This window comes from Cynocephalus volans, chromosome 5 (assembly GCF_027409185.1).
Source record: "Cynocephalus volans isolate mCynVol1 chromosome 5, mCynVol1.pri, whole genome shotgun sequence".
Lineage (NCBI taxonomy): Eukaryota > Metazoa > Chordata > Mammalia > Dermoptera > Cynocephalidae > Cynocephalus > Cynocephalus volans.
Genome location: NC_084464.1, coordinates 44,035,910 through 44,055,509, shown reverse-complemented (window position 1 = coordinate 44,055,509; position 19,600 = coordinate 44,035,910). Strand labels below are relative to the sequence as shown.

The following is a 19,600-nucleotide window of genomic DNA, read 5'->3' as shown; positions in this document are numbered from 1 at the left end:
AGAGCGGGCTGAGGCTCTTGGTGGGGCTGGGAGGAGAAATGCGTGGAGCTCCTTAGAAACACTTCCCAGATGCAGTGGGGACTGTCATACTCACCAACAATTACAATCTCGCCCTTTCCAGTTAAGCCAAACCACTAGCAGTCAGGTTTGATGGTGAGGGACAGTTTCTCTCCCTCATGGAAGGAAGTACAGAGAGGGCAAAACGAGCAGGAAGTGGACGCTACAGGAACTACCATGGTTAGAAGGCACACAAAAGGAAAGAACATGCCTGGCCTGGTCCCTGTACATAGTATATGGTGGTCACTCTGGTCCCACCCATCCCCTTCAGCTGCCTCCATCCTGTCCTTCCCACCCAGACTCTTTTCTGTCTGCCTGACACCTGGTTACCAGCCTGTTTTAAGCAGGTTTCACCTGTCTGGAGCCTAGTCTTGCCCTTCCACGGAAGCTAGAGAAAGAAGCTCTTGGGAGTGCCCCCCCCCCCCCAGCCACCCCCACTGCCATTTTGTCTCTTGGGACCACTTTCCAGTTCGGTCACTAGTGAGGACTGCCTCCCTCCCAGAGCCAGCTCATTCTGGGACAGAGGGGATGGGCAGATCCTAAGCTCAGCTTCCCCAGTCCGGACCCACAGACCGCTCGTTTATTTAACACCCATCTGTTGAGTGCCCACTGTGTGCCAGGCACTGGACACAGCAGTGCACAAGGCAGAGCCCCCACCTGTGGACCTCACATTCTAGTGGAGGGTGACAGGTAGCGACTTGCACAAGCACATCATGGTGCCGAATGGGACAGTGTCAAGAGCTGTGGAGAAAAGTGAAGCCCAGTAGGTGAGGGCCCTGCCGAGAGGGGACATCTGAGGAAAGGCCTGATGCTGGCGAGAGGACAGGCAGAGGAAAGGACAGATAAGAGCGGGAGGGGCGGGCAGTGAGGCGTGCAGCAGGGTGATGTCAGAGGTTAACATGTGGGACCTCAGAGGCCACAGAAAGGACTTGGCTTTTACTGTGAGTGAGACGGAAGCCACTGCGGGAACAGGCTCTGACTAATGGATTAACAGGATCCCTCCGGCCGCAGACCCAGCAGACTGAAGGGGGTGAGGGCAGAAGGAAGGAGGTGGTCTGGGAGACTGTTGTGATGATCCAGGAAGAACCCGAGGTGCTTGTAGGTGGCGGTAGTAGCAGTGGTGAGGAGGGGGCAGATTTTGAAGGCAGTGACAACAGGTCCTACCCACAGGGCAGATGTGGGTGTCAGAGAGGACTCAGGGATGACTCGAAGGATTATGACCTGAGCAGCTGGAGAAACGAAGTTGCTATTTACTGAGGTGGGAGGCTGTGGAGGGAACAGGCATGAGGAGAAGCTCGGGGGCTTGGTTTTGGACTTGTTGAGTTTGAGATTCCAATTAGGTACCCAAGGAAGATGTTAAGCAAACCGGGGGTCAGGGGAGCTGTCTGGACAGGGGGTATAAATATGGACTCATTGACATACAGGTGGAATTTCAGCCACTTTCCCAGGGTCTCAGTAACAGTTGACACCTCTCCCCCTCCCGCCTCCCAGCAAGCACACCCCCAGACACTTGGCAGGGACTTAGTGAAGGATTGTTGGCCAGACAGATGTTGCCGATCCATGAACTTTTTTTACCTCATGGGTACCACAAAAACAACAGACATAATTACCACCAAGGGAAAAAAGGGTCCTCTCCTAACAGCCCCTGCCATCTCTGTGCCAGCCCCACAACCAGAAGAAGAGAGCCCTGCAGCCACCAACACCCCCCTGGAGCCACGCCTGGGGGAGCTAACAGTGACAGATGTGACTCCCAACTCTGTGGGCCTCTCGTGGACTGTCCCTGAGGGCCAGTTTGACTCCTTCGTGGTTCACTACAAGGATAGAGACGGACAGCCCCAGGTGGTGCCTGTGTCTGCAGACCAGCTTGAAGTCACAGTCCCCAACCTGGAGCCTGCAAGAAAATACAAGATGAACTTCTATGGGCTACATGGTCAGCAACGTGTTGGCCCCCTCTCTGTGATAGCCATGACGGGTGAGTGAGGGGGTGAAGCAGTCCCCATCCCTGGTTACCCAGAGCTTCCCCAGCCTGAGACCCTTTTCCCAGCCCTGCCTGGGCACCAATCTTCCCTCCCTGAGGGGCTAGCCCCCCTCGGGCTCTGCCTCAGTGACCCTGCAGGTCCTTCCCTGGCTCACAGTCATCTTAGTCTGTTTCCTGACCCCATGGCTCCTCCTCAGGGCTGGAGCCTTCCCCACCCTCCAGTCCCTTCCCCATCTCCACTCTACCTCCTCACCCTGAGGGAATATGTTCCTTCCATTTGCCCTAAATCCAGATGTAGACTCTCTCTCCCTCTCCGATTGTCCATAGCTGTTTCCTTCCATTCTCTTTACAACCTTGCTGTGACTTGGACAGGGCTGCCACCTCCCCCTTCTGCCCTTTTTCACTGGGATTAAACGACACACCTCCTGGAATCTCTTCTTGGAGGTCCTGGCCTCCTGGCCTGAGCTGCATTCCCTCCGGCCGTGCCAGTCTTTGTCCCTCTGGGAAGCTGCCATCTCTCTTGGCTCCTGGCTCCTTCCCGCCCCTCATGATTTCCTGGGCATGGGTTCTCCACAATTTTTTTTTTTTTAAAGACGACCAGTTAAGGGAATCTTAACCCTGGACTTGGTGTTGTCAGCACCATGCTCTCCCAAGTGAGCCACGGGCCAGCCCTCACAAGTTTGTGCTGTGGCATCTGGTGGAACCCCTGGTCCCTCGCAGACCAATCTTTTCAAATCTATAAAATAAAATGTATATATGATTATAAAAGAAACCAATTATCTTGATGTATAATTATCAAAATAGTTCTTTAAAACTCAAATTTATAGGGCCGGCCCATGGCTCACTTGGGAGAGCGTGGTGCTGACAACACCAAGTCAAGGGTTAAGATCCCCTTACCAGTCATCTTTAAAAAAATAAAAAAATAAAAACGCAAATTTGTGACTTAGTAATACCTGGGCTTATTCATTAAATAACAAGACTTGGTGGCATGTTTGATAAACTGCCACATTTGGAAATAGTGAAGAGTATCAATGGTATTTTGAAGTTTCTGTAATAACTCTAAGGTGATGTGAAAACATCTGTGATTTCTACTGGTGACAAAGTAACAATACTACTACTGTGGTTGGTTTCCTGTATTGATCATTGAAGGAAATACTTCATTTCAGTTAAAAGTCAGTGAAAATAAAGATGTAACTGTTCCCCAACTCAGTTCACAGTCCCCTGAGGCCTCAGAGCACAAGAGTTCTCCCCTCAGAGATCTCCTGTGTTCTTTGTCTTCCCGGATCCCAGCTCCCCTCCCACCAGCCCCAGCCACCTCCAGACCCCCTCTGGAGCCACGCCTGGGGGAGCTGACAGTGACAGATGTGACCCCCGACTCCGTGGGCCTCTTGTGGACAGTCCCTGAGGGCAAATTCGACTCCTTTGTGGTCCAGTACAAGGACAGGGACGGACAGCCCCAGGTAATGCTGGTGGCTGCAGACCAGCGTGAGGTCACAGTCCCTGGCCTGGAGCCCTCCCGCAAGTACAAGTTCCTGCTGTTCGGGATCTGGGATGGGAAACGACTCAGCCCAGTCTCTGTGGAGGCAAGGACAGGTGAGAGGCCCCAAGCACCAGCCTTCCTTTCTTCCTTCCTTCTTCGCACTCCCTTCTGCCAGGTCTTTCCTGTCATTTGAAAAGCCATGCTGCCTGCCCAGTCCGAAGCAGACAAGGACCGGGAGAATGGGGCCAGTTCCTGGGTCTCTTCTCCGCTGCTGACTTTTCCTCTCCTCTCATAATTTCTACTTCTGCTGGATGGCGAAGCCCCTGCAGGCCCCTTCCTGGAGGATGGAAGGTGGGAGACTAGGGTGCTGGGCAAGGGGTCGAGGATAGCCAGAAGCCCTTCCTCCTCCCTGGGCCATGTAAGTCTGTCGCCTTCTGAATTTCACTGTCTCCCCTCTGACTCTCACCTAGCTTCTCACCCTCCTGGCTCAGGCCCATCTGGTCCCATATCTGCCTCCCACAAAGGCTCCCCTTCCTCCTCTGCCCTCCTCCTGGAGCCTCAGAAACTGGGAATCAGAGGAGCCCAGCCCAGCTGTGCCCCTTTCCTGGGGTTCAGTCCAGGCCCTCTCCTGCCCCTGGAGGCTCGCTGTTGCCAGAAAACTCTCGCAATAAGCATGCGTCAGAGCCCTCGCTGTCCAAGAAGGCAGCAGGCCCGCTCCTTCCCAGGCCCTGGGATAGCTCCTCAGCAGACACCAGACCCTTTCCCCGTCTGTACTCCCTCCTTCAACTCCCCCCCAACCCACACTCGCAGGCAGACCCGCTCCTCCACCAGGCCCTGGGGGAGTCTTACCTCTGAGTCTGGCTGGTGTAGAACGAGTGGCGCAAGAACAACCCCAGTCATAATATCCTGCCTCCCCCACCTGCTGTCTGCCACCGTCAGGGGTCCTGTATCCCACGCCCCATTTCCCCAGGGGCCAGCCAAATCACAAAGTGTGAGCTCCTGGGTAGAAGTCTGTGATGAGCCGTACCCTGCTGGGGATAGTCTCTAAGAGGTGGGAAGAGTCTGGGGAGCTGGAGGAATAAGACAAGGAGGGAAGCTAGGGACTCTTATTTTCCCAGAGATGACTCAGGACAGAAGACCCCTCCCCACACTGGTCAAGTGGAGGGAGGCATGGGCCAGTTGGAGATGGTGGTAAGGATGGGAGGGTGATGGAAATATTTCAGGGAAGCACCGACCATTTGCGCAGTTCTGGGTCTTTTCCAACCCCAGAAGGAGGCAGTTAAGGAGTCATTTTGGAAAAAGTAAACACAAGAACCTTTCCTCTCTTTCAGCTGCCGGAAGTGACACCAGCCCAGGGGCCCCACCCCGCCTCGGGGAGCTGTGGGTGGCGGACCCCACCCCAGACTCACTGCGCCTCTCCTGGACAGTCCCCGAGGGCCAGTTCGACTCTTTTGTGGTCCAGTTCAAGGACAAAGAAGGGCCCCGGGTGGTGCCTGTGGAGGGCCATGAGCGCTCAGTCACCATTGCCCCTCTGGACATGGGCCGAAAGTACAGATTCCTCCTTTATGGCCTCCTGGGCAAGAAGCGCCATGGCCCCCTCACTGCTGACGGCACTACGGGTGAGGGACATCCTCTGCAGGGCCCTGCTCTGCCCCTGGGCGCCCAGGGCAGCAGGTGGTCACTTGTGGTGTCTGCCATTACCACTACTTGGCCCCGGCCACTTTGGCTCAGATCCAGCTCCCCCATGTCCTTGCACAAGCCCATAGCACCAGCCCTGTGGGACTCAACCATGCACAGCCCTGTCTCCAGACCTCTCCATCTTGTCCTTTGAGGTCACCCAGGCTTCCAGAAACAGCTTAGCCATTTCCACTTCATGTCTCCATCTCAGAGTCCCAGAGTGCTGTGGATGATCCTGGAACAAAGCATCCCCCAAAACTCCGTCTGGGAGAGGAGCTGCAGGTGACCAGTGTGACGCCGGATTCCATAGGCCTCTCATGGACGGTCTCTGAAGGCCAATTTGACTCCTTTGTGGTCCAGTACAAGGACAGGGATGGGCAGCCCCAGGTGGTGCCCGTGGAGGGCAGCCTCAGGGAGGTCAGCGTCTCGGGCCTGGACCCCGCCCGCAGGTACAAGCTGCTGCTCTACGGGCTGCATGACGGCAAGCGTGTGGGTCCCATCTCGGCCATCGCCATGACTGGTGAGTGCAGCAGCAGCGGAAAAATCTGTGCCTTCCTCCCACCTGGCTCTCCTGATCTGACTGAGCCATAAGACCTCTGAGCTTTCCACTTCCCCTCTTTTGGGCGAAGGGATCAGCTGTATTGAAAGCATAATTTGCATATAGTAAAATTCACCCCTTTTAAGGGAACGATTCAATGAGTTTTGGCAAATGCATGTCATAAAACCTTGACCACAATTGAGATAATAGAACATTTCCATCAACCCAAAAAGTTTCCTTGTGTCCCTTTGCAGTCAGCTCCCCCAACCCCACCCTCCCAGCAACCACTGATCTGCTTTCTATTGTTATATCGTTTGCCTTTTTAATCATTTCATTTAACAGAAACGTACAATATGTAGTCTCTTGTATTTATTTATTTTTATTTCATTTATTTATTTATTTTTTTAAGATGACTGGTAAGGGGATCTTAACCCTTGCCTTAGTGTTGTCGGCACCACGCTCACCCAGTGAGCAAACTGGCCGTCCCTATATGTGATCTGAACTCGTAGCCTTGGTGTTATCAGCACCGCACTCTCCCAAGTGAGCCACAGGCCGCCCATAGTCTCTTGTGTTTAAAAGCTTTTTGCACTTAGCATACTGCTTTTGAAATTCATCCGTGTATGTCAAAAGCTGTTCCTTTTATTGCTAACCTTTTGCCTTCACTTCCTTCCCTCCTTCCCTCCTTTCCTCCTTCCTCTTCCCTGCTCCCTCCTCCCGAGAGCCTTGGTGCAGCGACAGACCAGTCATCCATCTCTAACTGTCTCTCCGAACCAGCACCTAGGGAAGAGGCGGAAACCTCTGCACCAGCCCCTCCTGCACCTGAGCCCCGCCTTGGGGAGCTGACGGTGGAGGAAGCCACACCACACACCCTGCATCTCTCCTGGACAGTGATTGAGGGAGAATTTGACTCCTTCGAGGTCCAGTCCACAGATAGAGATGGGCAACTCCAAGTGGTCAGTATAGGGAGCGACCAGAATGACATCACCCTCTCCGGCCTGGAATCCGACCACAGATACCTGGTGACCGTGTATGGTTTCCATGATGGGAAGCGTATGGGTTCTGCCCATATCGAGGCCCTGACAGGTGAGGGAGAACTCTGCCCACTCTGCTTCCTTCCAGATGGCTGGGAGAATTCGGAGGAGAGGCAAGTCCCCGTGGACACCCTGCCCCTCTCTAGTGTCCTTCTTACTCTTCATGTTTTTGTTCAGTCCCACGGGAAGAGGATGATCAGCCCTCAGAACCTCCCACCATGACCCCCGAGCCTCCCCTCAAGCCGCACCTGGGGGAACTGACTGTGACAGACGCCACTCCTGACTCCCTGAGCCTCTCCTGGACAGCCCCTGAGGGCCAGTTTGACCACTTCCTGGTCCAGTACAGGAATGGGGACGGGCAGCCCAAGGCAATGTGGGTGCCAGGGCATGAGGATGGGGTCACTGTCTCAGGCCTGGAGCCAGACCACAAGTACAAGATGAACCTGTATGGCTTCCACAGTGGCCAGCGCATGGGCCCCATCTCTGTCACAGGGGTGACGGGTGAGTGGATAGAGGAGCCCCAGGGTCGGACTTAGTGGAAGGGTCACCCTCAGGCTCTTTGGGGACAACTAAACGGGGCATGGTTCAGGCGTCTTAGTCAGTACCACAGACCTGCTTGTGGCTGAGGCTGTGGCTCCCTTTGTCCATCCTCTGTGCTTGACCGTGGCTCCTCCTGGGTAGGCAGGGGCCATGGAGAGCTGTGTTGTGGTGGTGGCTACCCTGGGAGCCCACAGCTGACCCCGGAGCCTGGGCATGTTTGGTAGCTGTCAGCCTAGCAGGACCACCGAGCCCCAGATGGGCTTGTGTGAACTGATCTCAGGGCCCCCAGTCGTGGTCAAGGCTGGTCCATCCATCTCTCCAAAACCCTGGGACATCCCCAGGCACCCTGCCTCACCCTCTCTGTTTCCCCTCCTCAGCTGCAGAAGAAGAGACCCCCGCCCCCACAGAGGTGGACGAGATCCCCAGCCCCACAGAGCTCAGCACAGAGTCCCTGGAGCCCCCTGAGGAGCCAGTTCTGGGAGAGCTGACGGTGACAGGATCGTCCCCAGACTCTCTGAGCCTTTCCTGGACTGTCCCCCAGGGCCACTTCGACTCCTTCACCATCCAGTACAAGGACAGGGATGGGCAGCCCCAGGTGGTGCGTGTTGGAGGCGAGGAGAGTGAGGTCACCGTGGGGGACCTGGAGCCTGAGCACAAGTACAAGATGCACCTGTACGGCATCCACGAGGGGCAGCGCATGGGCCCCGTATCTGCCGTGGGAGTGACAGGTGAGTGAGATCTCAAGGGCCCTCTCAGTTGGGTCTCGAGAAAGTGAAGCCTCCCGCATGCCGTCCACTGGAGACCCAGGACCCCAAAGCCCCAAAACCTCCAATGCACCTCCTGTCCACAAACAGCTCAGGAAAAGTGTGATCTGGGGACAGGGAGAGCATACGGCAGGTAAGTGACAGACCCTCTAAGAGAGGGCCCCTAGGGACTGAGGCATCTAGGTAGGTAATTCACTGACTGATTTGTGTCTCTCTACTTTTCCTGGGAAACCTACAGAGAACTGTTCTTGTGAAATTGGGACAAATTCCATGAAATATTAATTAATCTGTTCAACAAATATTTATTAAATACAATTTCAAGCATATACACAAAGAAAGAATAGTGCCATGACCTCTCATGTGTCTTCTACCCTGCTTCAATCAAATGTCAACTCCTGGCTAGTCTGGCTCATCTGTGTCCACCCATTTCCTGCCCTCCCCCACTAGAATGTTTTCTTTATTAACAGCTTTATTGAGATATAATTTATGTGCCATAAAATTCACCTGTTTGAAGTGCACTAGTTATCAATTTCTGTATATTTACCTAGTTCAGCAACCATCACCACAATCTAATTTTAAAACTTTTTCTTCACCCCCCCTAAAAAACCTGTTTCCAGACCCATTCCCATGCTCAGCTCTAGTTCAGGACTAATCTACTTTCTGTCTCTGTAGATTTGCCTTTTCCAGACATTTCATATAAATGGAATTGTACAATATGTGTTCTTTTGTGTTTGGCTTCTTTCACTGAGTGTAATGTTTGAGAGGTTTATCCACGTTGTAACATGTAGCAGAACTTCATTGCTTTTTATTTCTAAATAGTATTCCATTGTATGGATATATCACTGCAATATTTTAAAGCTAATCCCAGACATCCTTATACTTTCATCAATAAATATTTAAATATATTTATTATTTTAAAAATCCACAATTAATCACTGTACCTTTAAAAATGAACAAGTATTCCTTAATATTGAGTATCCACGTAGTGCTACAGTCTCCAGATTGTCTCATAATTATTCTTTTGCAGTTTGGTGCTGGAATCAGGTCCAAATAAAGAGGATACATTGCAATTGAAAGAATTTGAATTTTAAATAGCGTGGTCAGGGAAGGCCCCCCAAAGTAGGTGACGTTTGAGCCGAGACTTAATGCGCAAAAGCCATGCAGATATCTGGGGAAAGGACATTCAGGTGGAGGGAAAAGTCACTGCAAAGACCCTGAGGCAAGCAGCTGCCTGGCATATTTGAAGGACTAAGGAGGGCACAAAAAGACTTTGATGATCATAATTAGAAATTGATCTTAAGCCCAGAAACAGCACGTCTTCTGACCTGATTCCAAAAAAGCTGGAGAACTCAATAGCTCCTTCTAGCAACAAGAAAGATTCTGTTTATATCTCTTCCCAGCCCCCAGAGAGGAGCCCCCTGATGCTCCTGTTCTGAAGCCACGTCTAGGGGAGATGACAGTGACAGACGCCACCCCTGACTCCTTGAACCTCTCCTGGACAGTCCCCGAGGGCCAGTTTGACCACTTCCTGGTCCAGTACAGGAATGGGGATGGGCAGCCCAAGGCAATGCGGGTGCCAGGGCATGAGGATGGGGTCACTGTCTCAGGCCTGGAGCCAGACCACAAGTATAAGATGAACCTCTACGGCTTCCATGGTGGCCAGCGCATAGGCCCCGTCTCTGTTTTCGGTTTAACTGGTGAGTATGCAATGGGACCCTGGGCCCTGCTCCGAGCTGGACTCAGTTTCTCTTTCGTCAGTATGCAGGTGTCTTTATCCCGCTTTCCCTGAGACTGAGCCTCCCAAGCTCCTGGGAACAGTTCGGCTCATGTCTTCATTCTAAGCCTTTGGTGTCACCCCAGCCATCTTACCCTTTACACATGGGCTTTTTGGGTCCTTGAAGAGACAGAGCACCAGGAAAATAACACAGACTGAGGCGCACCTGGGGTTGACCCTATCCTCAGCCCATTTGAGCTGTGTGGCCTCAAGAGAATTACTAAACCTTTCTGTGCCTCCCTTTCTCCATTTGGTAAGAAGAAATAACCATACCTGTCTTTAAGGGTGAGTGTGACTGTGGCTCTGTTCACGCATAATGAAAAGTGTCTGCAGGCTTCCCGTTCTGAGGAAGGTAATTAGTTTCTGAAAATCCCTTAGGCCTGATTTTCATAATTATCATGGATTTCAGTGGGAAAAATTGTATGTGTTCCCCAAGCCCCTAAATTGATACCCATTTATGCTAAAACAACAGAGTCCTATTAGCATCGATACTATTACTTAAATAGTTAATATTAGGCATATGCACTGCTTAGCAAGGTGTAGCCCTTACTCCTAGATGCTTAAGACCCAGTTCCCAAACAGAACAGACAAATGAAATGCAATGATTTTGTAATTCAGCTATCAAGGCAGTATAGAACCCCATGAAGAACAGAAAAGACTAAAGATACCAATGAAAACAAAACAAATGATTTCACGCAGGCCAAAAGAGCTGGCATCCCTGGGGGTATGATCTCTGCCATAAGCCTACAGAACTCCTGCAAGGTCCAGAAACTACCCATTTGCAAAGATGACCTCTTGTAGTCTCATCTCTTTACCCTCAGTGTGAAATCTAAATTAGTTTCTAAAAATGCTCAGGGCTGGCCAGTTAGCTCAGTTGGTTAGAATGCGGTGTCACAACACCAAAGTCAAGGGTTCAGATCCCCATATCGGCCAGCTACGAAAATAAAACATTAATTAAAATTCTCAGAAAAACATTCTAAACCAGAAGGAAAATTAAAGGAAAACACTCATGAGGTGGAATTCCCGAACTCAAGTGGATGTACCTCCAGATGTGGCTTGTCTGGTGTGCTTGGTGTTATTATAAAGCATGAATTCTTCCTGCTAAGTAAATTCACTTGGCAGCCCCCATGGACTGCGTGCATGCACACACTGATCATCATGTGTGTCTGCTGTGCTGTGACAACTGCAGTCACTGTGCCACCTCGCCTGCCACCACTGGCTTCATGCAGCACTCTTCCTCCCTGCAGACCCCTGCACCATCTCAGGGCTGACCACCAGGGCTACTTTGCCCACTGCCGTGGACTCCATAGCACCCCCCTCCTCTGACCCGAAGACTACCTCCACCTCCCCAACACTGACTAGCAGTACCACCTCGCCTGAGGCCACTGTCTCCTTAGCACCCTCCTCCTCTGCCCCAGAGACCACCCGTACCACCCCAGTGCTGACCACCAAGGCAACGTCACCAGCAGCCACTGGGTCCATGGCACCCCCATTGTCCCCAACCTTGGGAACTGGTGCGCCCTCCCACCCCCAGGGCTGTCTACCACAGGCTCCTCGCCACCGCCACCAACTCCACAGCACCCACACCATTTACCCTAGAAAGAAAAAATCACCTGCCATGGTGACTTCACCACAGGTGTGTGCTCTGTCCCTGTTAACTGAACATTCAAGCCAGGGAAGTGATATCCTGACCCTGGGCATGGGTGTCCAGGCTGTGGGGCCCTGGTATCTCTAAGAGAATACCCAGAATCTCCCAGCTGGAAAGAGCCCCACTGGTACATACGCCATTCTCTCTATCTCTCAATGCAGCCCCAGGGAAGGGCGAAGAAATGACCCCAGCCCTGACAGAACCTCCCACCATGACCCCCGAGCCTCCCATCAAGCCACGCCTGGGGGAACTGACCGTGACAGATGCCACCCTCAACTCCCTGAGCCTCTTCTGGATGGTCCCTGAGGGCCAGTTTGACCACTTCCTGGTCCAGTACAGGAACGGAGACAGGCAGCCCAAGGCGATGTGGGTGCCGGGGCATGAGAACAGGGTCACTGTCTCTGGCCTGGAGCCAGACAACAAATACAAGATGAACCTGTACGGCTTCCATGGTGGCCAGCGTGTGGGCCCCGTCTCTGTCATTGGGGTGACTGGTGAGTGGATAGGGGAGCCCCAGGGTGAGACCTAGTGGAAGGGTCACCCTCATGCTCTTTGGGGACAACTGAGTCGGGGACAGTTCAGGGATCTTGTTCAATACCACAGATCTGCTTGTGGCTGAGGCTGTGTCTCCCTTTGTCCGTCCTCTAGCATGACCAGGGCTCCTCCTGGAACCTAGGCATGTTTGGTAGCTGTCAGCCCAGCAGGACCACCCAGCCCCAGAGTGGGCTTGTCCAAACTGACTTCCAGGCCCCTGTTCTGGCTGCAGCTGCACCATCCTTCTCTCCAAGACCCTAGAACATCCCCAGTGACCCTGCCTCAACCTCTCTGTCTTTCCTTCTCAGCTGCAGAAGAGACCCCTGTCCCCAGTGAGGTGGACAAGACTCCCAGCCCCACAGAACCCAGCACAGAGGCCCCAGAATCCTCTGAAGAGCCACTCCTGGGGGAGCTGACGGTGACAGGATTGTCACCAGACTCTCTGAGTCTCTCCTGGACCGTCCCCCAGGGTCGCTTCGACTCCTTCGCTATCCAGTACAAGGACAGGGATGGGCGGCCCAAGGTGGTGCGTGTTGGGGGTGAGGAGAGTGAGGTCACCGTGGGGGACCTGGAGCCTGGGCACAAGTACAAGATGCACCTGTACGGCATCCACGAGGGGCAACGTGTGGGCCCGGTGTCCGCTGTGGGTGTGACTGGTGAGTGGCAGGGCAGGGGACTTAGGGGATGACTGCTTATTTCTCACAGATACCTGGTTGACTGTTCTGCTCTCTCACCGAACCCTGTGGGTCCAGGTACTGGCCCCTCTTTCATGCCACCCAACTATAGTCCCCCTCCATGACTCCCCTTCCATGGCCCTTTGCTGTTGTCCATGCCTATTGGTTTGGCCTTTGCCCACCTGCAGCCTCATTATCTACTCTGGAGGCCTCCCTCTATTGGTCAGCCACTGTCCACCTCCAACGGTGAAATATGTCAGGCACAGGCAAACCCTGATTTACCAGAATTTTTCTTTCTTCCCATCTTAATCACAGCAGTCTATGAAGTAAGCACACACACACACACACACACACACACACACACACACACACACACACACACACACACACACACACACACACACACACAGAGAGAGAGAGAGAGAGAGAGAGAAACTACCCAGCCTCAAACCACGTTGAGATGACTAAATAATTTAGGCAACACCTATAAAATGAGCTATAATGCCACCATTGAAACATTTTGACATAAGACCATTACTGTATAATGTTACATTGAAAAAAGAGACCCCCAAATTTTTGTAAGGATGCTAATCACAACCATTTGAAAATAACAGGCATAGCAAGAAGAGTGGAAAGAAACATCCCACGGATGCAGGTTGTTAGAATAGAATGTTCCAGCAAGTATTTTTTTTCTTTTTTATTCTGTTCTGTGTTGTTCACATTTTTCCAAATAGCAAATATTTCTTTTATAATCAGGGAAAAATAGAAAAAATATAGTGTCTTCTCCCTTGCACTCTGTCTTCTTCCCTGTCTCTCTTGAAACGTTTCATTTCTAATTATGAGAAGGTTAAAATTTCTAGTCCTTAAGAAATTAGGGTGAAAAAGTCACAAGATAAATTAAATTCCAGAAGTGCACTTAGGCTTTCTTTTATAAACCATTCTCAGCCAGATTCTTATGCCTTGTTTTGAGTATTCTTCATGAGTTCCTACAGGTGTGGAAGAATCTGCCCCTCTGAGAGGTGATCTCTTCGGAAAGCAGGTCACTCCCTCTGTGACATGAGGCGAACTTTGTGAGGAGCGCTCCCACCTCCTGAATATCAGCCAGGCAGAGGAGCCACTCTGACTGCTGAGAGATAGGCCTCATTTCTATGTGCGTGTGCAGAGGACCATCTATGTTTTGGGGAACAGAGAGAAGGAGAATAACTGGAAAATGAACATTAGAAAAACTCAGATCCTGGGGATAATCTGTTAATTCTCATCCACTGTTCGGTTTTGGATTTTTTGACCCCGATCCTGGCAAGTCACAGCATGTACAAAGTGGAGAAGGCAGCGTAAGGAGCCCCTGTCTCCTGTCCTTCCTGTTCCGTCTCCCCACACCCACTTAGTTATTAGATTTTATAGTCCAGAATTCCTCTTTAAGCCCACATTTTTCTTGTGAGAAGAATATAGCAATATTATGTAAGTTTGGAAAATATGAAAAAAAAATCTCATAATCCCACCTTCTGACCCAATAACCGCCATTAATAACCACATGTAACACACATTCTCTTTCCACATTTGCAGGCAGGGCATGTTTTAACGTTGCAGTCAGAGTGTTCATAGAATTCTTGGCTCTTACTTTTTTGTACACGGGTTACAGTGTAATCACTTACCTTGTGCTTATACAACCTGCATTAATCATCATTTAAATGGTTATTTGATGCTTTTCAGTGAAAGCACAGTAACAAAATTAATCATCTTCTACAGGTTGTTTGGGTTCCTGACACATTTTGCTGTCATGAATAATCCCATAATGAATTCTTCCATGCTATAACTTTTTCCTGCTTTTAATAATTTTCTTAGGATAGATGCTCATAACAGGATTATTGAGTCAAAGGAAATGAGCATTATTTTGGCTCCTGACATGTGTTCCAGTTGCCTTCAGAAGGTTTGTACCAGTGCAGTTGCACCAGCAATACAGCACAGATTTTGGGGCTCTCAGCCCTCTCTCTATCCATGAGTGACCCAATGGCGAGCGAAAGCTACCCAAGCCCAAGCTTCAGAAGTATGTCTGCTGATGGCCTTTATTGTCCCTATCAATGATGTCAACAAAGCAAGTCACCATTCCAGACTGTATCCCACTATCTCTTCTCTCAGCCCCCCAGGAGGTTGTGGATGAGACTCCCAGGCCCACAGAACCGAGCAGGGAGGCTCCAGAATCCCCCGAGGAGCCACTCCTGGGAGAGCTGACAGTGACAGGATCATCCCCAGACTCGCTGAGCCTCTCCTGGACCATCCCCCAGGGCCACTTTGACTCCTTCACCATCCAGTACAAGGACAGGGATGGGCGGCCCCAGATGGTGCGTATCAGGGGCGAGGAGAGAGAAGTCACCGTGGGGGGCCTGGAGCCCAGGCGCAAGTACAAGATGCACCTGTACGGCGTCCACAAGGGACGGCGCATGGGTCCCGTGTCCACCATGGGCATCACTGGTGAGTGAATGAGGGGTGGGGTGGTAAGGGAAGATGACCCAAGAAGATGTCCCCTTCTTAGCCATATTGCTGTATTGATGGGGCTCAGGGGGGTGGGGAGACAGGCTGTGAGCCAGCAAATAAAGCACAAGGGGTGAGCCTGAGACAGGGAAGCCCAGGGGCCGGGCCAGGGCAGGCAGGGACGCCTGAGCCAGCCTGCCCCCAGTACCCAGGGGACAGCTGTGACCTGAGGTCAGGCACGACTTAGCTGGGGACAGCTTTAGAAAGAAGAAGAGCATGTCAGATCAATATCAAGCGGTGCAAAGAGCAGGAGCTAGAAACAGCAGGGCACGTGGGAGGAACTGAGAGATACTGTGTTATCTCCTTTGTGCTGGGGAGAGAGTCCTGATGCGTGTGGAGTGGTGGGGGCAGCTCAGGGAGCCTGTGGCTCCTCCCAGGGAGGAGGGGGGTGGCCGCACAGTTCTGTACTGATGACTAACACTGTCCAGGAACCCTCCCCAGCATCTGGCTTGGGAGGGTGTTCTGAACTTGCCTGGGAGCAAAGATATGAGCCAACTGAATGGAGGGTGCCAAGGGGACCCGGTAGAGGGAGGCCCAGGGCGCAGTGGCCACATGGGCTTGTGCCCAGAGAGAGGCAGGTGCTGGAGGAGAGGGAGACGTCACACGGGTGTTGGTGGGTGATGGGTGAGAGCAGGGGGAGCAGGGTAAGGTGATAGGATTGGCAACATCAAAGTAACCTGGAAGAGGAGAGTCCGGAGAGCCCTAGTGGACGGCATCATTCTGCTCCTCATTACGGGGCTCTTTGCAAAACACTTCTTTACGTGCTGAACCAAGGACTAAAGAAGCTCACCTTTCCCCATATGTGTCTGTCCAGCTCCAGAGGATGAGGCTATGACCACCCAATTGTCTCCCACGATGAACCCCGAGCTTCCCCTCAAGCCGCGGCTGGGGGAGCTGACCGTGACAGATGCCACCTCCGACTCCCTGAGCCTCTCCTGGACAGTCCCCGAGGGCCAGTTTGATCACTTCCTGGTCCAGTACAGGAATGGGGATGGGCAGTCCAAGGTGATGCGGGTGCCAGGGCATGAGGACGTGGTCACTGTCTCTGGCCTGGAGCCAGACCACAAGTACAAGATGAACCTGTATGGCTTCCATGGTGGCCAGCGCATGGGCCACATCTCTGCCATCGGGGTGACGGGTGAGTGAATGGGGGAGCCCCAGGGTGGGACCCAGTGGGAGGGCCACCCTCATGCTCTTTGGGGACGACTGAGCAGGGGATGGTTCAGAGATCTTGGTCAGTACCACAGACCTGCTTGTGGCTGAGGCTGTGGCTCCCTTTGTCCGTCCTCTGTGCTTGACTGTGGCTCCTCCTGGGCGTGTTTGGTAGCTGTCAGCCCAGCAGGACCACCCAGTCCTAGTATGGGCTTGTCCAAACTGACCTCTGGGCCCCCAGTCATGGCCACAGCTCGTCTTTCTCCCGAAGACACCATGACATCCCCAGAAACCCTGCCTCATTCTCTCTCTTTCTCCTCCTCAGCTGCAGAAGAAGAGACCCCCACCCTCACAGAGGTAGACGAGACCCCCAGCCCCACAGAGCCCAGCACAGAGGCCCCAGAGCCCCCTGAGGAGCTACTTCTGGGGAAACTGACAGTGACAGGATCGTCCCCAGACTCTCTGAGCCTCTCCTGGACCGTCCTCCAGGGCCACTTCGACTCCTTCACTGTCCAGTACAAGGACAGGGACGGGTGGCCCCAGGTGGTGCGTGTTGGGGGTGAGAAGAGTGAGGTCACCGTGGGGGGCCTGGAGCCTGGGCACAAGTACAAGATGCACCTGTACGGTATCCACGAGGGGCGACGAGTGGGCCCCGTGTCTGCCGTGGGCATGACCGGTGAGTGTGAATGGTCGTGGGGCGGTGGGGGAAGACGTCCCTGGAGGATTTCTCTTTTCTACCAGCTTCTGAAAACACAAATATTCTCAACAACAGTGCTTCTTTTGCATGTGTGATGCCTGGAGATTTTTGTTAAAAAGGCAGATTTAGATTTGGCAGGTTTGGACAGGGCCTGGATATTTCACATTTCTAACAACATTTTTTTGATGTTGTTGCTACTGGTCCATGGACCACACTTTTTTTGTTGTTTGTTTCTTGTGGTGATAAATTATACTGTATTTGTCCATTTCTGTTGCTTATAACAGAATACCTGAAATGGGGTAATTTATGAAGAAATGAAATTTATTTGTTACAATTCGGAGGCTGGGAAGTCCATGGTCCACGATGCACATCTAGTGAGGGTCTTCTGGGTGGGAACTCTCTACAGAGTTCTGTGACAACTAGGGTGTCATATGGCGAGAATTGGGCTGAGCAAGAGAGCTAACCTTCTCACTTGCTGTCGTGTTAATACCATCAGATTCACGCTCATTACTCCTTGAATGTATCAACCCATTCATGAGGGCACAGTCCTCACAATCTAATCACCTCTTTTTTTTTAATTGAAGTGTATTGATTATACATATTTTGGGGGTACAGAGTTGAATATCAATACATGTATGCAATGTATGATGATCAAATCAGAGTAATTAGGATATTCACAAGTACAAAACTTAATCATTTCTTTATGACGAGGACGTTCAATGTCCTCTCTTCTGGCCATTTGATAACATGCAGTAAGTTATTGTTAATTATAGATGCCTAGCTCAATGGTACACCAGTAGAACTTGTTTTTCCTATCTAGCTATTTTATCTAAACACCTCTAAAAGCCCCACCTTTCAAATACTATCATTGGATTTCCCACCCTCTTATCACTGTTATAATGGAGATCAAGTTTCCAACATATGAACTCTTGGGGGTCACATTTGACCCACAGCATTCCTCCCCTGTCTGCCAAAGTTCATGTCTTTCTCACAGGAAAATACATTTATTACATTCTCACAGTCTTAACTTGTTTCATCCCAGAAGTCCAGTGTCTCATCTGTGAAATAAAACAAGTTATCTACTTCCAAGATACAATTGTGGAATTAGCATAGGGTACATATTCCCATTCAAAAAGGGAGAAATAGGTCAAAAGAAAGGGGTAACAGGTCCTAAGCATGTCTGAAACCCAGCAGGTCAGGCACTAAATCTTAAAACTGGAGAATAATCTCCTTTGACTTCATGTTCTGCATCTTCTGCACACTGGCGGGAGGGTTGGGCTTCCAAGTCCTTGGGCAGCCCCACTCCTGTGTCTTTCCTGGGCTCAGCCCATGCTTCAGCACTCCCAGGCTGGCATTTCACACTGGTAGCTTTACAATTCTGGAGTCTCAGTGGTGGTCCTGCTCCCATGGTTCCACTAGGCATGGCCCTGATGGGATTTCTCTGCTGCAACTTCGACCCCACATTTCTGCTCGGCATTGCTCTAGTGAAGGCTCTCTGTGGTGACTCCAACCCTGCAACAGATCCCTTTCAGGGTCCCAGGTTTTTCCATACATCCTTTGAAATTAGGGCAAAGGATGCCATGCCTCCACAGCTCTGGCATTCTGTGAGTCTGCAGACTTAACACCACGGGGATGCTGCCAAGGTTTCCAGATTGTATCTTCTAAAGCAGCAGGTCCAACAGCACCTGGGGCCGACTTAGCTACAGCTGGGGCTGCTGGGGTGCAGGGGGCAGTATCCTGAGGTGGCCCTGGGCAGCAAGCCCATGGAGGGTGCCTCGGGCCTGTTCCCCAAAACCATTCTGTCTCCTTGGGCTTCTGGGTCTGTGATGGGAGGGGCAGCCTTGAAAATCTCTGAAATGCCTTCGGGGACTTTCCATTCTCTTGATGATTCCTTCTTTCTGTACTAATTTCCTTGTTTTCCTCTTCCAAAAACACTCTGTTTTCCTCTCCCAAAGACACTTTTTCGCTCTTACTTTGCCAGGCTGAGAGTTTTCCAATTTTTTATCCTCTGCTTCTCTTTTAATTTTAAATTCCAGTTATACTTCATGCCTTTGCTGCCATAACTCAGTGTAGGCTGTTATAAGTAGCCATGCAGCTGCCTGAATGCTTTGTTGCTTAGAAATTTCATTCACTATATACCCTATTCATCTCTTTTAAGTTCCACATTCTATAAAACTTTTGGGCATAAAAAGAATGCAGTCAAGTTCGTTGCAACTCTATAACAAGGGTGATTCTCACTGAAGTTTCCAATAAGCTCTTCCTTATTTCCATCTGATACCTGCTTAGGATGGCCTTTACCGTCCTTATTTCTTTTTTTGTTTGTTTTTGTTTTTTTCATTTTGTTCGTTTGATTGTTTTTGGCAGCTGGCCAGTACAGGGATCTGAACCCTTAACCTTGGTGTTATAACACTGCTCTCTAACCAGCTGAGCTTCCTGACCAGCCCCTGTCCATATTTCTATCACCATTCTGATCACCACTACTTAACCAATCTTTAAGACCTTCCAAACTTTCCCTGGACTTCTAAGC

At 51.3% G+C, this 19,600-nt stretch overlaps 1 protein-coding gene across 2 annotated transcripts in view; it reads left to right on the top strand.

Annotated features, from left to right (window-relative positions):
• TNXB (tenascin XB) overlaps positions 1-19,600 on the top strand; it is a 62,422-nt gene that overhangs the window by 26,764 nt on the left and 16,058 nt on the right. Inside the window, exons 13-25 of one of the 2 annotated variants that reach the window (XM_063096468.1) lie at positions 1,721-2,029; positions 3,326-3,628; positions 4,847-5,134; positions 5,404-5,712; positions 6,505-6,813; positions 6,939-7,262; positions 7,679-8,029; positions 9,466-9,762; positions 11,649-11,981; positions 12,336-12,677; positions 14,832-15,164; positions 16,039-16,362; positions 16,702-17,052. In XM_063096468.1, coding sequence (XP_062952538.1) covers positions 1,721-2,029; positions 3,326-3,628; positions 4,847-5,134; positions 5,404-5,712; positions 6,505-6,813; positions 6,939-7,262; positions 7,679-8,029; positions 9,466-9,762; positions 11,649-11,981; positions 12,336-12,677; positions 14,832-15,164; positions 16,039-16,362; positions 16,702-17,052 — 4,173 coding nt within the window. Of the gene's footprint in view, positions 1-1,720; positions 2,030-3,325; positions 3,629-4,422; positions 4,507-4,846; positions 5,135-5,403; positions 5,713-6,504; positions 6,814-6,938; positions 7,263-7,678; positions 8,030-9,465; positions 9,763-11,648; positions 11,982-12,329; positions 12,678-14,831; positions 15,165-16,038; positions 16,363-16,701; positions 17,053-19,600 lie in introns of those variants that run through there. The other variant, XM_063096467.1, reaches the window with a different exon arrangement.